This window comes from Cygnus atratus, chromosome 1, assembly GCF_013377495.2.
Source record: "Cygnus atratus isolate AKBS03 ecotype Queensland, Australia chromosome 1, CAtr_DNAZoo_HiC_assembly, whole genome shotgun sequence".
Lineage (NCBI taxonomy): Eukaryota > Metazoa > Chordata > Aves > Anseriformes > Anatidae > Cygnus > Cygnus atratus.
In genome coordinates, this window is record NC_066362.1 from 103,518,962 (window position 1) to 103,535,519 (window position 16,558).

At 47.8% G+C, this 16,558-nt stretch overlaps 1 protein-coding gene and 1 long non-coding RNA gene across 3 annotated transcripts in view; one reads left to right on the top strand and one right to left on the bottom strand.

Moving 5' to 3' along the window:
• CCND2 (cyclin D2) overlaps positions 1 to 8,454 on the bottom strand; it is a 41,668-nt gene extending 33,214 nt beyond the window's left edge. Inside the window, exons 1-4 of the mRNA XM_035545974.1 lie at positions 8,201 to 8,454; positions 6,909 to 7,129; positions 5,201 to 5,416; positions 2,358 to 2,517 (exon numbers count right to left, since the gene is read on the bottom strand). Of these exons, the coding sequence (XP_035401867.1) occupies positions 2,358 to 2,517; positions 5,201 to 5,416; positions 6,909 to 7,129; positions 8,201 to 8,321 (718 nt within the window). The 5' untranslated portion in view covers positions 8,322 to 8,454. The remainder of the gene's footprint in view (positions 1 to 2,357; positions 2,518 to 5,200; positions 5,417 to 6,908; positions 7,130 to 8,200) is intronic.
• A 342-nt stretch (positions 8,455 to 8,796) lies between these two features.
• On the top strand, positions 8,797 to 13,184 carry LOC118247743 (uncharacterized). 2 transcript variants are annotated; one of them, XR_004778545.2, is made up of 4 exons: positions 8,797 to 9,156; positions 10,133 to 10,220; positions 11,741 to 11,938; positions 13,029 to 13,184. It is a non-coding gene; the product is annotated as an uncharacterized LOC118247743 (long non-coding RNA). The 2 variants fall into 2 exon arrangements; XR_004778544.2 differs by lacking the exon at positions 8,797 to 9,156 and having other exon boundaries at positions 9,892 to 10,220.
• Positions 13,185 to 16,558: the final 3,374 nt, after the last annotated feature.

Here is a 16,558-nt window from a genome sequence, read left to right on the forward strand (position 1 = left end):
CTGAAAGAAGGCAAATGGGGAAATGAAACAACAGGCTTAACCCAAGCTGGCTGAGAGCAGAAGCTTTGAGGGAGAAAGGGAAAGAAGAAATGCAGCGGCTGATGAAGAGAGCTCTGCAACAAATAAGACAAGAAAAGGAAATGACAACTGGATTTGGAAGGAAGTTTGATGAGAAGGGGATTTTTTCACAGAGGAGGCTAAGAATTGCTTTGAGAAGAGTGGTAGTGAAAGGGAAATAAAGCAATAATAACATGGCATTTCCATAATGCAAATAATAGTGTTGAAGCTTGCTAGTAAATTGAGAATAAGGTAGAAAACTGGAAAAAGGGGCTTGGTTAAGGTATCTGCTTTTGAAGCTGTAATGGGCTGTGGGTCCGCCTCAGAAGTAAATGTCACCACAGCAATTTGTGGAAAACGGGGCGTGAAGAAAAGAAAAACTGCAGCCAGTGCCATGGTGCCCTCTCTTCCAGGAAGCTCCATACCTACATCTTTCACATGCAAAAAAGGAAACTTTGACTTGTTGCTTCTTTAAACTCTAGAGGACTTCAGTTCATGCATTTGATACCATGAGAAGCAGATCACAGGGGAAACACAGGACAAGTGCATGGCTGGACCAAGGGTCGGAAAGAGAATGCTGTTCTGGAGCTCAGTAAATGGACTAGTAAAGCATGGAACCAACCATCAAGGAACTCAAGGACAAAGAATGGAAAGAAGCCATGGCCGTTGGAAACTCCCTCATGGCCCACACTCCTACAATGGTATGGTTACTTGGAAAACTTCACGAGCAAAGGATTACAGACTAGAATCTGTAAAGTTAAATCATAATGGAATCTACGTTACTCAAGACAATGTCCTCTTAAAACAAAACAAAACGCTGTTTTAGGAAGTGAAAACAATGGAAGAGGGAAAACTGGGCTGGTATAGAAGACAACACACAAATATGTTGGGAGAGTGACAGCTGATGTTATGATGATCCTAATAATTTTGACCCCTGAAAAGACCACCTTTTGCAGAAGAAAAGAGCAGTGTTAATGAACCCTAGGTAGGGGGAAAATGCAAAGCCAATATATAGCTGATGTACTAAAATAAGTTACTAATTAGACCAGAAATATCTGATGGATTACCAAGAGTGATCCTGCAGGCACTGAGCAATATTTCTGTTGAGCTCTGTGGCCTTCTGCCTTAAAAGGATCACACAGCAGTGGGAAAAGAAGGAAAAGCTTCAGCATCTTGGTAACCAAAAAGTTAATTACCCTCAGAAAGTCCATATAAGCATTCTCTAAAACAGACCTACTGAGGTAGCAAAAACTGACCTACATTGTAAGAACAGTCTCAAACATTGAAAAGCAGAAATAGCAGTAAACAGTCATACGCTTGTATTACCCAAAAGCTGCATCTGATTTTCCTTTTGCCTCTGCAAACACAAGGGGGAAACAGTTCTCACAATGAACAGATCCCATCACAAAGAGTTAGGTATATCAAACAGTAGAGAGTCAAAATGTTAAGCCATATACTACTTTGAAATACCCCTGTAAAACATGGCATGCTGCTCATCTGCTTTAGGTCTAGCTCCTATAAAATGGTCTAACTGTTAATCCTTGGATTGAAAATTAAAGTACACTTAGCCTTTAAAAGTCACCAGAAAATAACAACAATAGCATTTTACATATAAATATATATTAAAAGCTTCTATTCCTTCAGAGCCATTTTTCTTATCTAAGCCTTCAGAAACTGTATTCAGTCAAAAATATGACAAAAGGGAAGCATAATGGTTCCCTACAAAAGGGAGTAGTTTCACTGCTTGCTTGGAGTCAAGTTAAGAGAAAGAATCCAACTGTTTTTTAAAAAAAAAGTAATTACTTTTTTAAATTGTTATTCCCTATGCTCCAGTACTGTAGTAAGATCACATATATGTTAAAATACAATCTCTATCTCACTGGTTAACCAGTGTCCTGTTAACAACATTTTACAGAACACAACATTCATTTTGGGCTAACGTGCTGTTACAGCTTCTAGTATTTTGGCTATCCCGTATCTGTCCGTACAAATGACCTGTGGCTCTTTAAAAACATTACTGAATGAGGCAAAGTAGAAAATCAACTGTGTTCAGCCTTATTGGCTTTACAGCAAAAACACCATGTGTGTTCGTAGGAACAGGACTGCAAGTGCTTTACAAGAATACTGTTGATACACAGTATGAGGACCTGATGCACAACACCTTTCGCAAAAGTCCCACTGGCTTGAACAGCTCTTCCCACACCGTACTAAGGACGGAGGGGATGAAAAGCTTTCGTGCCACCAGTGACTAATCTTCCCATCACATCTCAAGCAGACATACCCAGGGCACCTTGGCCTACCTGTGGCACAAAGGGCAATGAACGTTTGTGCATGCTTCCGGATCAAAAGCAACTTGTCTTTAGGTAGAGGCAGCTTCCGTAGAATGTGTTCAATGAAGTCATGCGGGGTGACTGCTGCAAGGTTCCACTTCAACTTCCCCAGCACCACCAGCTCCCATTCCTGCAAGAGGTTGTGGGGGGAAGAAAAGAAGAAAAGCCATAAGCAAGTCTGAAGAAAACACTTATTTATCTGATTGTAATTATACCACTGCTAAATTGGTTTTGATCAAACAATTTTTTTCAGTATGCCCCTACTGCTTTGAAGTTGTTGGCTTTTTTTCTTTTTATTCTTTTTTTTTTTTTTTTTAAACCACTGCAAATGTCAAGCACTGCTGAAAATAATGAGACCTGGCAGCTCCTGCCAAGATTTTACTTTTTTTGTATCCAGTGCTCAATGCCCACCCAGAAAGTTTAGCCTGCAATCAGATATTGCCAAGGTCATTGTGGTCCTTTCCTAGTAACTTCTTTTAAATGGCTATAGTCCTTACTTTATAGCCATTTAAAGCCCTCGAGATAACCACGCACAAAAATAACCTAGATATACATTCTTTTTCAAAACAGGGGAAGTTCATTTGATGGCACTCTCTCCAAAACCGCATTCAAAAGCTCCTGCAGATAAATCTGATGGTGCTTAAACTACTCTAAGACAGGCTTTGCAGAAAGGAAATGCACATAACACAGCCAAGAAGTAGCCTGTGTAAATTATATGCCAATAAATCATGTAGGATCCAGTCCCACATTCTTTGCACGCCCAAAACTCCCAGTGAAATCAAAGGAAAACTCGGGCGCCTATGTAACTACTGGCCATTCCCTGCAATGTGATGACAAACATGAACAGTACCTCATCAACAGATCTGACCGTGGGGCTAGGTTTGCATACTTAAACGTTTAAAATGAGTTTTGAATACCTTACAGCGCCCCGCAGAGCAGACAGAACTCAGGCCTTGGACTCATTTCTGTCTCATGCATCAACCATTAGCTATTAACTAAATTCCATGCACTGATTCTTGAGTCCTGATGATGCGTTAGCCTGATGGAGCCCAGCGTGGCGGGAAGCCCCAGCTAAGTTTGTAGAGCTGGCAAGTTGAAAAAAACGTCCTTTAATTTTGCAGCCGAGGAAACGTCAACCAGCGTTGCTGAGAAACCATAAACATGGACCCCACAACGCCATTTCTGCAGTCGTTTCTCTGAATAGATGTCTGCTCTAACAGCAAGTTACTTTCCTACAGACATTCCGACTGGATTATGACAGAGCCCTCCATAGCTTGGAAATCTCACATTCACGTACCTACTCCTACAGGGCCCAAAAACTAGATGTTTCTTTTCTTCCCCCCCCCAAAAAAATTTAAGATGTTTTAACAAAATGGCAATTACGTTAACGAAGGTCCAATCTTCCCAACACAACAGATTCTGATCCAGAAAAGCGCATAATGGTGCAATCTGGAAGACTGGGTAGAGGGAATGCAAGCTTAAATGGACATGACATAAAGAGGGAGGCACATTGTTCTCCCTCTTCTTGCAAAGGGTCCACAGCGCTTCCTTGTAACAGCCAGTGCCACCAGTGGGACACCTAATGCCTGTGACAGCCACGGCAGGGTTTGCAGCACAGAGCTCTTTATTCTGCAGAAGCACGAGCTCCTGGCCCCTCCCCAGGGGGAATTCCCACTGGCTTCACCCAGTGATTCATAGGAGAAATTCTCGTGGGATTCGGCTCGCTATGCATATCCACCAGGGTCTGTGAGAACAAAGCTACCGGGCTGAGCATGCATCCCACTGACAGGCTGAAAAGAGTCTTTACACTTGGAGAAGACCTCCGAGATCATCTGCTCCAAACTCCCGCTCTATGCCACTGCAAATATTAAGTATTCCCCTGAATAATCGTGATTCTTTTTGTGTCTGCTTTCCCAGTGTCTGGTTTGAACTCCCCAACGCCGAGACCCTTTCACTCGTGGGTCGAACTCCCATCCCATCACCTGCCTTGCCGAGAACCTCCTGGCCACCAGCCCTGCACGAACCAACCCGCCACCTCCCAGGACCACAAGCACATTGCCCGAACCCACCGCTCATCAGCCGCACAGCACCTGGCACCCCAACCTTGCACACCGGCACCCCGCCACTTGCAGCTAAGCAAGCCTTGCAGTTAACCGCAGCGCCCCGCCACTGCAGGACCGGGCGAGGATGGCCACGGGGCCCCAAACCCGGCTGCGCCCCCCCTTTCTCTCCCTCCCCGCTCCCTCCCTGGGGCCGCCTGGCAGCGGTTCAAGGGGTGAAGTCATGCCCGGCTCCGCGTGTCTGCCACCAGGTGGCGCCGCAGCGCCGCGCCGGGCCGAGCCGTGCCGCGCCGCCCGCAGCAGCGCCCCCGCCGCGGGGCAAGCACACGCGTGGGGCCGGGGCTCCCCCAGGGAAATGCGGGAGCAGCAGGAGCAGCAGCCGGGCAGCCCCAGGGAATTGCACGGGGGGTGCCGGAGGTGGGGGCAGAAGCTGCGGGAAGGGAGGCCGGGACCCCCGCCGCCACCGCCAGCAGCCCCCAGCCCGGGGCACGGTGCACTCGCAGGTTTGGGGCGGTCCCTCTCCATCACACGGGTGTCTCTAAGCACTTCTGACAATTCAGGAGAGCGCGTGGAATTAAAAAAAAAAAAAAAAAAAAGTGAAAAGCATGATTTTAAAAAGGGGGGAGCGTGGGGGGGCGGGGGTGGCAAAAGTGGTGGCCGGCTGTGGAAGAGAGGGAGAGGGAAGGGGACAGCTGTCAGCGCGAGAGCTGACACAGAGGATGGGTGTGCTGAAGGTGGAAGGGGGCTGCTTACCAGCAGCTCTTGGGGTTTGATGGAATTGTCCGTATATATGCACAGCTTCTCTGCTGTGAGGGGGATTGTCTCTTTCAGCTTGGAGGCCAGGAACATGCACACTGCCCCCAGCAGTTGCAGATGGCACTTTCGAGTGGGCACCACAGCTAAGAATCTGTCCAAGTAATTCATTGCCAGAGGAAAAACTTCTTCTTCACACTTCTGCTCTTCACAGACCTGCAAGCAAGGAGCGTGGGGAGGGGAGGATGGGAGGGTCGGGGGCAGAGAAAGAGACAAGAAGGAAAAAAATGAATAAATGAGTGACCCCACAAAACACACTACTGCCTCTGCGCTGCAGCTCCTGCTATTTTTGTTTCCCGGGGAGCTAAATTTTGGGGGAGGGGGAGATCTCTGGAGAGGCTGGGAAGGCTGTCAATCGGCTTTCACATTCCTTTAGTTCATTCAGTAAGAAATGAATTCAAGACACTGTGTGGGAGAGCCGAAAAGCCCCATCCAGCAGCAATGAGCAGCCTCCGACTTTTTTTTTTTTTTTGCGACCCAATTCTTCTTTTTTTTTTTTTGATTTCGTCATATTTTCAAAAAATCGATAAAAATATCAAAACGCCCCTGGGGGTCCCGGTTTTGGTGCCGGTGACATCCCGGGGCGGTCCCCTATCGTTTCCGACAATTGCAAAAATTCCCCCGGGGGGCATCCCCCAGCCCTGCGCCCCCGATCTGGTGCGGGGGGGAAGGACGGGAGACACAGTGAGGGCGAGGTGGGGTGGGGAGAGCCCGAGCAGCCTGAATCCTTAAAGCAGGAGCGAGCGAGAAAATTATTTCAAAAATTTACCAAAAATCGGAGGTGCAGAGAAAACGCACAAATCGCACATGAAAATCAAGCGGAGGGTCTGCTCTTTCCAACCCGGGGGGGATTGTCTGGAAAAAGTCCCCCCCAAAGGAGATCCGAAGGGGGCAAATGATGATGGTAGGGGCTAGGGCAAGGCAGTCAAGCCTGCGGGGCTGCGGGCCCGCTGCCGCCCCGCACTAGGGATCGGGGTGCAGGGGGTGTCTGCTGCCTGCTCGGGCTTCCCTGCAGCCCCCGCCTGCATCTGGGGGGGCGGGGGTGCAGCGGCGGGGCCCCCCCCCGAGCCCCTTCTTGGAAAGGAGGGTGAAGACGGGCTCAGCGCCTCCGAGCAGTTGCACGCAGCTCAACATGGCGAAAAAAGGCACGTCCTAACCACTGCATACGTGGGCATGAAATCCTCGCTGGGCAAAACGTGGGGGGCACCGGTCACCCCCCACCCCTCGCCCTGCCCCGGGCGCAGCTCCCTTTCCCAGAAAAGCCTCAATCTCAGGCGCTCCAGCCGCCCTGCAGCCGGAGGCGGCTTTTCTTTTCTTTTTACTTGCAAATGACTTGCCCAGCTCCCCCCCACTTCCTCCCCTCGCTGCACCCCACTTTGCAGAAGCGGCAGCCCCCTGGGAGGGCGACTGCCAGGGCGGGCTGCGAGATGCTCCCCGCGCCCCTTCCCCCACCGCACCGAGGAAAAAAGAAAAAAGAAGGAAAAAAAAAAAGAGAAAGAACCCCCCCCCCCCAAAAAAAAAAAAAAACCCACGGTGACCGGGGGGGCGAGGGGCTGCAGGAGGAGAGGGGAGGGGAGGCAGGGGTGCTGTGCCCCGGACCCCGCGGGCAGGGGGCTCGGAGGGGCCAGGGTGGCCAGCAAACACGAACCTCCAGCATCCAAGTGGCCACCATCCTCCTCATGAAGGGCTGGATGTCCTTCTGGACGCACTTGAAGTAGGAGCACTGGGGCAGATACCTCTCCTCGATGGTTAGTAAGTTGTGCAAAACGCGGTCGTCGTAGAGCAAGTTTGGGTCAGGCAGAGCTCTCCTCATGGGATCCACCTCGCAGCACAGCAGCTCCATGTTTCCAAAGAGATCTCCCTCTTTCTCTGATGGAAAAGTTTTTTTTTTTTTTTTTTTTTTTTGGGGGGGGGGGGGGGAAGGGGGTGGGGAAAGGAGAGGGGTAAAGGAGGAGGGGTAGGTGGGTGGGAGGAAGGCGGCAGGGCTTTCCAGCTCGATCCTGCCTTCCTTGAAACTCGTCTCTCCCTCTCTCTTGATTTCTAGCCTAAAGTTGAAGCAAAGTGACGCAACTCGCCAGGGCAGGCAGTTCTCTCTCTTGTTATTATGGAGAACAGCAGCTGGTCAGACGTAACATCAAACGCGGTTTTTTTTTTTTTTTCCTCTCTATAAGCTAACAAGGAACCAGGAGGCCCTCGTATAGGGACACACACACACAAATGACAGCTTCTCTTTTTTCTCCCTTACAGCGACCGAACGAAATCCGCTCCGCACTTTTCCTCCCGCGGGAGCCTGCCTTTCGTCTATTTCCCCCCCCTTTTCTGGCCGCAAGGGACTTACGGGCTCCCCCTCTGCACCCACCGGGGTTGCGAGGGCTAAGGACGAAATGCCCCTGCTTGGCGGAGCGCCATATGCACGTCCAGTGTCCCCCCCCTCGAGCCCTTGACCCGCTCCCCCCCCCTCCTCCGTTACCCCCCTTTAATCTGAGCGGGGGGGCGTGCAGAGCTCCCTGCTAGCTCCAGCCTAAGAGCAAACCCGAAAAAAAAAAAAAAAAAGAGAAAAAAAAAGCAAAAATATTTTTAAAAAAAAGAAAAAAAAAGCAAATAAAATAAAGTAAGATATGCCGAGGGTGCTGGAGGGGTGAGCGCTCGGCAATGCTTTCAGGGTGCAATCTAGCAACAATCCCACCGCCACTTCCTCCGGTCTGCACGCCTCGCGAGCAGGCGAAGTGCTTCAGCAGCGCACGGCCGCAACTTTCTAGGAAACGGCGCGGGGGGGTCCGGGGGCCAGCTGGGGGCAGCCGGAGCCCCGCACCGGGGGCTCCCCCCCCCGGCAAGGCGCTGCCCGGGCCCCGCCGTCGGCGCCCGCGGCTGCAGCCCCGCTGCCCCCGGCGGGAGCCCCCTGCCCCAGCCCGGGGCTGCGCGCTCTGCTCCCTCGCCTACCTCCGGGCAAAGCAGCCGGCTGGAAAAACGCGTCAACTTTGTGAGGTCTCTGCGGCAGCCCCCGCCGGGCTGGGGGCTCCCGAGGGGGAAAGAGCTGCTCGGGGGCGGCCCCGACGTGCATGCGGGTAGCACGCTGCCGGGGGCCGCCGGCCGCCCCCCCGGGGGTGGACTGGAGGGGAGGGGAGGGGAGGGGATGGGGGGGGGGAAATACCGCCTTAAAAGTGTGAGTGCGGAGTTTGGGGCGCCGCTTCCCCTCCCTCTATTTGCATAGCCAATAGCTCTGGGGCTCTCGCTGCTGCGCGCTGATTGTTACCGGGCAGATTATATTTTAAGGACGCCTGCTGCCCGGCATCCAGAGCGGCCCTGGGGGTGCGGGGGCGAAGAGCAACCCCCTCACCTGGCCTCCTCGGGCGACGGGGGGCAGCGCTGCCCCCTCCCAGCCCGGCCGTCGCCCCTCTGCAGAGCAACGGGAGGGATGGGACCGTCTCTGCCTCCCCCCCCCCTCCCCGCCGGGTGCATCTCCCCGTCCGTCGGGGAAAACGTGGCTTTTTGGCTACCAAAAAGCTGCCGGGACTCCCTGCCCCGTGACCCCTGGGCGGGTGACACCGCCTGGAGCCGGCTTTCCAAGGCGCTAGTACCGGCGTTGCCCTACAAGAAGGGTCGCACGCCCCTCGTCCTGTCCCATCCCGTCCTTGAAGCGCTGCGTGTGGCCCCTCGCCCCCTCCGCCCCTTCGAGGCGAGGGCTCGTTGGGGACGGGGGCGCGTTTTGGGAAGGCGGGGGGGGCTGCCTGGGGGGTACCCCCCGCCGTACGTCGGTCAGGGACCCTCAGCAGCGCGGCGTGCCCCGCAATGAAAGGCTCTTTAACTTCCACCATTCATTTCCCCTTCCTGGCTACTCCTGCGAACAGGGAGCGTGTTGTGGCAGCGCACGTTTTTCCTTCTCCAAACTTAAATTCGTAAGCGCTCCCGTCCGGCTTTGTAGCCCGACAATGCGGCGATTGTGATTTATGGGGTTTCGGGGCGGAGGGGGGGGGGCGACACGGGAGTCCTAATTGCCCAGCCCCGACTTTGGGAAGTTGGGTGATGTCTGGGGCACGGCGCCGGCGGGGAACGTGAGGCCCCCGCACCCCGCGATGAGATCCGCCCGCCCGAGGGCTGCCGCATCCCCGCCGCTTTGCTTGGGGGTTCCTTTAAAAAGAATAACCTCCCCCTAAATCAGTCCATGGAAGTACGCCAGCTTTGCACTCGCGGAGGTGCCGCTGATCTGCAGCGACGTAATAACAAAAAAAAAATAAAGAAACAACCCACACCTTTCCCCGGTGCGACCGCTTTTATGGTGGGTCACCGTTCCCAAAAGGAAAACGCGCCCGGTCCCCCCCGCGCTGCCCCTTCGCCTTGTCCCCGTGCCCACGGGCACTGCCGCATGCGACTGGAGGCAGCAGATGTTTTAACAGCCTCCGTGGAGAGATTACCGAGTGCCATATGTTAAATATCACTCTCCCTCCGGAAAAAAAAAAAAATATATATATATATACTTTTCGCCCTCGCTCCCCTCCTTGTGACGCGCTGCTTCTGCCATTTAAAAGCGTAAATTATTAAATCCAGCGCTGCCGGTGTTTTTTTTTTTCTTTTTTTCTTTTTTTCCCTTTTCCCGCGCCGTGCAAATCCGGACTGACCCGGGTTCCTCAGGTGATGGGGTCGATGCCACGGCTCCTGATTGCTAATCCAACATGCAGCTATCATGATATCGCTGATGTGTAATGGCATTTTATTAGTGTCAGTCCCAGAGCGATGCAAAACGCGGTGACTCTTCTTCTCCTCATCCTCCTCCTCCTTCTCCTTCTTTTCTCCTTTTTTTTTTTTTTTTGGTAGATCCTCATTTCCTCATCACTGTTACTTAGCTCATTTCTTTTTCTTTGGAAAATCCCAAAGAACCATCTTGAAGATGCTTCCAGGGACAGCGTCGGATCAAGCTTTGCATCTGAAGCGCTGACCAATAGCAATGGTGTGTGCACGCCAGGTGAGCGCAGGTTTTCTGTTTGCTTAAATGAAATAAGTGTTCCCTTGCAGTGCTTGAAACCTGAAGACTGGAGTGTGAAACACGAGAATCTGAAAGTGAAACCGACTGGAAGCCAAAAAAGAAACAGATGAATGTATTTCCACTGTCCAAGCTGAGGAAAGCCCCAAAAGCAAATAAACACCATAAATAATAAAATATGTATTAGATGCAAAAGAAAATTAGTCCAGCTGCAGTCACTGGAAACAGCCAGTCTTGGTGATTTCTCTCCCCCCCTCCCCCCCCTTTTTTTTTTTCTCCCATATCTGATTTTTATCTTTTTAAAGATAAAGTTTATACTGTGGAGCACAATAGGAACAAAGTGATAAAAATCATTCTTTTATTTCCTCTGGTTTCTGATCGAAGGTTAGAAAGGGATTTGGGTACCAAAGGAACTGCTGCATGTTTCCCATGTATTTTCAAGCAGATTTCTAATTATAAGGGCAAATTTTCAACTCTAAATATCTGTGTAGTCAGAGCTTTATCATTAACTGCCCCCTGAAACAACATAATCACTGAGCAGGTGAAATATATCCTGTAATAAAACTGCACTTGCCTTTAGAGGGTCATTTTATGCAGGTATAACAGTTACAGCATTAACTAATGAGTTCTGGGTGATTGCTTAATGTATTTTTGATTATTCGCTCCTTTCTCTGTTATGCAAAGTTTCTTCATTATCCTTTCTCATTCCTTAGTTTTAACTTCTTGAGAGGAATAGTTATAAACTGTGTGCAGTGTACAGTGGGAGGAGTGCTCAACTCCACTTATAAATCTCTTTATTAGGTGAGTTTGGAAGGGACTCAAAAAAAAAAAAAAGAGCTACAAGAATGATTGTGTACCTGGAAATCATGTTTCAGGCTTAAAGACTTTGTAAATTCACCACAGGTAGCCCAAAGACACTCCTTGGTCTGACATTAACATAGTTAGAGAAATTGAAAGAAAAGCAGAGGAAGTTAGGAAAGTAGAGGTGACGGATACATTTAGGCTAACAACAAAAAGAATTTTGTAGGTTTAATTAATCCATCTATATTTCATTTAGGGCTGCATTTTAAAATGAGGTTAAAGCCTGAAAAGTATATATTACAACAAATCGCAGTCAGAGTGGAAGGAGGAGTTACTATGTGATGATGTTCTGTGACCATTCTCACACACACACACAAATCTGATATGCAATCCCTGCGATGTGTTCTGTCCTTAAATGTTCTGGATCTGTGAATCTGTGTAGAACCTATAATCTCTAGTAGCACAGGTACATGCAGAATTAGGGCAATATCTTGCAGTTTTTCCTGGAGCAAGGGAACTGAAACTGATAAGAAGTTTCTGCTGTAGCTGGAGGTCTAGGATTATGATTTTTCTCACTATACAGGACACGGGGAAATTTTTGCATTACTTAACTCTCCTGGTGCCATGTACTTTCCAGTGAGTGCTGCAGACTTGATCCTTTCCTTGGTGAACCCAGTGATAAGGCTGCCATTCTTTTACAGGGAGCAGGAACACATAACAGGTGCCTCCCACACACCAGGAAATCAATTGAAACGGAGAGCTCTTGATATTTTTAACGGATTGGGCCCCTGGTATGCAGAACCTTACATAAACTCTGTCATTTTTTTTTTTGTGAAGTGGAAAAGTTGGTTTTTGAAGGAGAAATGTGAAAGAGCAAGAACCATTCTGATGAGTTACAGGTATGGACCGTTGATATTTCTTTTATCATTAGCAGTAGTACGAAGGGGATTCATGGCAACAGAATCTTTTTTTTTTCCTTTGCTCTGCTTTTGAATTCTTTTGCACTATTCTACTTGAAATTTACTTTGCTGTTATTAACTTCTTGCATTCCGTTGTGTGATTTCCCTGCCCTCTGGGTTGTTCTTAGTTCAAAGATGGTTTCAACATTAAATGCTCAACCTTATTTTCTTCCCAGACTATAATGAGAGATTAATAAAAGACTCAGTCCCCAAACCTTCAGCTGATCTTTGACTTTGAAGCATCTTGCTGTCACACACCTTCCTTCAAAAGTAATGATCTGACTTCTCTCAGTGGTCTCAAAGTCTTGATCCAATATACATGGTTTCACTCTTATCAAGACAAATGTGGGGTTTAAATTCCCTTTTGTTTTCTTTCTGTCTACACTGAAGCAAAGATTTTATATTTAATGTACATGTATGTATAGTATGCCCAGGTTATCACAAACAGGGAACAAGAGAGGAAGGAAAACCTTCAGAGAAAACTGTGGCTTTTATGGGGAGTTGGGAAGGATACTTCATGCCTTGGTTGTCCTCATGTTGCTGTGAGCTGGTAAATAATCATGAAAGTTATTCCCACAAGCAGCTATATTTTAAAGGCAAATATGATGGTTTTGTTAATCTCCAGTAAGAGAATTATCCTGTTACATGTTGAATAGTTTTTTGAAATGAACTAGGTATGTATTTTCTGGCAAATAGTAAGATATTGTATAGTGAGCTACATCAGTATGAAATTTTGTTTTAGAAGCCACATGAATGACTGTGTTAAGGGACAACTTGTTATGGGGTAATGTTATTGGGCTTCTCGTTTGGTTCAGGTGGATAGAGAACATCTGAGTTGTCAAAAGAATTGGATTTTTTAAATGGAAGAAAAGCTAGGTTGTGTTTTTTTTTTTTTTTCCCCCTTGGTCATGGCTTATATCCTCTGTAAAAACATCATAAACTATCTGTAAGGAAGTACTAGTTTCACAACTATTCTGGTTTAAATAATCATTGATACAGTATTTTGGATATTCCCTTTGCATCGTTCCAGGGACAAGAAGACACTCACTAGAACTGGTGACTTTGATCTTCTGAACATGGTCAAGTGTGAATGTAATGAAGAGTTTACTTGCCTGACAGGCACATTTAAAAGAAAGAAAAAAAATAAAGTAAACCAAAATAAAACAGTTTAAATAAATACTATTTACTGATGTAAACAATTTTACTTATTCATTTCCTATTGCAAAACTTCTGAATTAAAACCTATTCTCACAGATAAATAGTTCAGATATTTTACCACTCTGATCTTTGTCAATTACTTCCACACCTAAGAAAATTAATCAGTTATAAAATATGCTAGCCTAAACTATTATGTTGCATATAATATTAATGACTGCCAGAATGCAATGCTATTACTTGCTTCTTTTTCCTCACCTCCTCTTTTGGGAATGCAATATTTTATGACTATTCCTGTAATGGTGTGCCTTGGCACCAGCGTGCTACAAAAGAAAAAGTGCACACTTTAACATTAGCCATGATATGAAAGTGTTTTAAAAGGCTGTGCCCTTTTTCACAGAGGCAATTACAGCTGGAGTCTTCAGTCACTTGCCAGGTGCCGCATGGCTACTGAAGACAGTTTTCTTAAGGAGTGAGAATCTCTAGGTGGTATGAAACCCTTCTCGCCTGTGAGCTCCTTAACATCACTTGGTACCCCTGCTCTTGAGGAGCTGTTGCCATTACTGAAGCTTTGCTAGGCTTTGCACAAGTAACAGTGACAGAAGACTTCAGGGACTAGCCACTTGTCTTTGTCCAATGGGACAATGAACATCTTTTAAGCTCTACTCACAACCTTTTCAGGTGTAAACCCCTGCCATTTTCATGCAGGTAGTTTTTGTCTGACCAGGGTGCCTTGCTAGACATGGTCAAAGTCATGCCTGCTTTGTCAGATACAGCCAAAGTCTGAAGATGTTCCTGTTCAGTCTGAGCAAAACTATGGCTGATATGGGTAGGAAGGTCTCTTGGGCAGGGACTGAGACAAGAAAACATCTGAACTGGTCGCTGCCCTCCTGGTGAAGTGGAAAGAAATTCTCACAGGTCTGCGTGAAATCCACTGCTGCTGCTCCTGGAGGGCTCCCAAATCACCTCCAATGCTCCACAAGGACAAAACACGTTGGCAGTAGCCAGGCAATGGTGATTGGTTATTTGTGGGTCACCTCTTCCCAACAGCCATCAGAAGGAATCTCCTCTCTTCTCTGCAGCAACTGAGTTGTTTTCCCTGATTCTGGAAGTTCATGTTCAGGGTCAGACACAACTCTGTATGTATGATCTGATGCTCTTCACCTGTACTTCAGCTCTCTAACTGAGCATAAATATATACAACTCTGAGAGAAACGAACATTAGACACAGACTAATGTGTCTGTAGTTGGAAGGGACCTATGGAAGTCATCTAGTTCAATCCACTGCTCTCAGCAGGGCAACCTTCCAAACTACATCAGGTTGCTCTGGGCCTTGTGCAGCCAAGTTTTGAAAATCTCCACAGATGGAGATCCCACAGCCTCTTCAGGCAACCCGTGCCAATGCTGCACCACTCTCAGGGAAGAAAACCGTTTTCCCTGTTGTCCAGTCAGTGTTTGCCTGGCTGAAACTTCTGTCCTTAAATTTTCCTGAGTATTCAAAAAACAGCAAGAAACAATGATAGGTGCTCGCTGTCCATTGACATAGCTCCATAATACATAGGTCAGGATGTAGGGCAGAGAATGTGGGTTTAATTGGTAAATGTAACTAAACTGCCTTATTAACTGAGAAAATCACTAGCACATGTTTCAAGGAAGGAGAGCAGAGTGCAACCTCCAGATCTCCTCCACAGTCTTCTCCCTTGACTCCATTCCTTGTTGTGCGCTATATGCTCTTTCCTCATCCCTGAATTTGCAAACATATACCCACCAGCAAAACCCTGCTGTCCTACAGTCTCACTTCTCTGTGTGTGGAAACTCTCACCTGGGCTTTCACTTCATGGTGACATGGCAGTAGCCAGCTTGAACAGGGAGTTAGTTCCTGGGGCGATGTTGCTGTCTCCTCCTCCTCTTACTATTGTTCCCCAGTTTCTGTCCACTGGCACTGGGCTCGGGGACCTTTTGCCTGAGTGGCTATTGTGACGGCCAGACATGAACATATGAGCTGTGTGGTGTTTTGTTGGTTTTGTTTTGTTTTGGGGTGGGGTTCTAATTTTTATTTATAGAACTCATTGGTAGAAATCGTCGTTCTCAGAACAGATGCTTCACAATGACCTGTGGGGTAGGAAACCATTATTTCTATTTTACTAATGGGAAGCTGAGACACTAGGATGTAAAGCAACCTCCTACAGGGTCTTCACAGTAGTGCTGCCTGTCCGATGTTAGAGCAGTACCTGAAAAGAAACATCTCCCTCATCAGCATGCGTGGGCTTCGTAGCATTTTTAAAGCACCTATTAACAGTACAGAACCCCAGCCTCATTTTATATACGCTCTCCACCCCTGTGTTCGAGGCTGTCTTTTGTTTTGCCCTTATCTCAGAAACATTGCACAAGGGAAAAAGGGAGTGGTGCCAGTTCTTCTGTTCATGAATGAATGGATGGATCATTAGAGACTGTTAGCACCTGAATGGGCTCGTTACCTTCGGAGAACAAAGGAATTGCTCTGCTCTGGACAAAGTCAGTGCTACCCAGCTTCTCTGAAAGGCAGGGACTGAGGGAAAAGCATCCCCTTAGGAGCAGGGCTAAGAATCCTTTTGCAAAGAAAGATTGAAAACGAGGGAAAAAAAAACAAAAAGGAAGAGAGAAACATACTTCTGCAAAAAGTGTGTACTTTTAATGAGATAGAGTCTGAGAATAGGAGCTGCAAGAGAAAGACTTCAATTTCATGTAGAGACACCTTGTGCAAGTGTGAGAGAAGGCCTTTTCTGAGAGGACCTGGAGAAGAACTCAAGTGAGGCAAAGGATGGTGAAGAACCAGAGACAGGGAAGTACGAATGGGATTTTCTATTGCTTTTTTTTTTTTTTTTTTAGCTCTATATATTCTCTTTTGCATCTCTGAGGTGGTAAATTATAAAGCAGCAGGGCCCCACAAATGTGGAGTGCATGCAGAAATATAAGCTGAAACTCCTGGAGAGCTAGGAAGGCCAATGTGTTATTCTCTAGTTCTAGCTGTGGGGTCTCAGGATGAAGTATCTGAGGTAAGGCACTTACTCTGAGAATATTCGTAGACGTTTACTGTTTAAAGCAGTGACTCGGTTTGGTGTAAGGAAGCATGAAAAGCACGTCCAACGTGCTGAGACCCAAACACAGTAGTATAAATATTCAGAGTAAAAATGGAGCAGGTTTTGAAAGGATTTACCAGGTTTGGGGGACTGTGGGGTTTCTTGCCCATTTTGTACTTTTTCCTGTGAAAGTCAGGGACAGATTGAAATCTGCTGACTCCAGCTCTTAGAAGATGGTTCAAAGGACCCAGCTCCTGGCTCAGACTTTCCAAACCCTGCTGGGAATCAGAGCATATGTCCAGAAGAGCATCAGATACCTAGAGAAAGCTAGAAGGAGAAATAATTT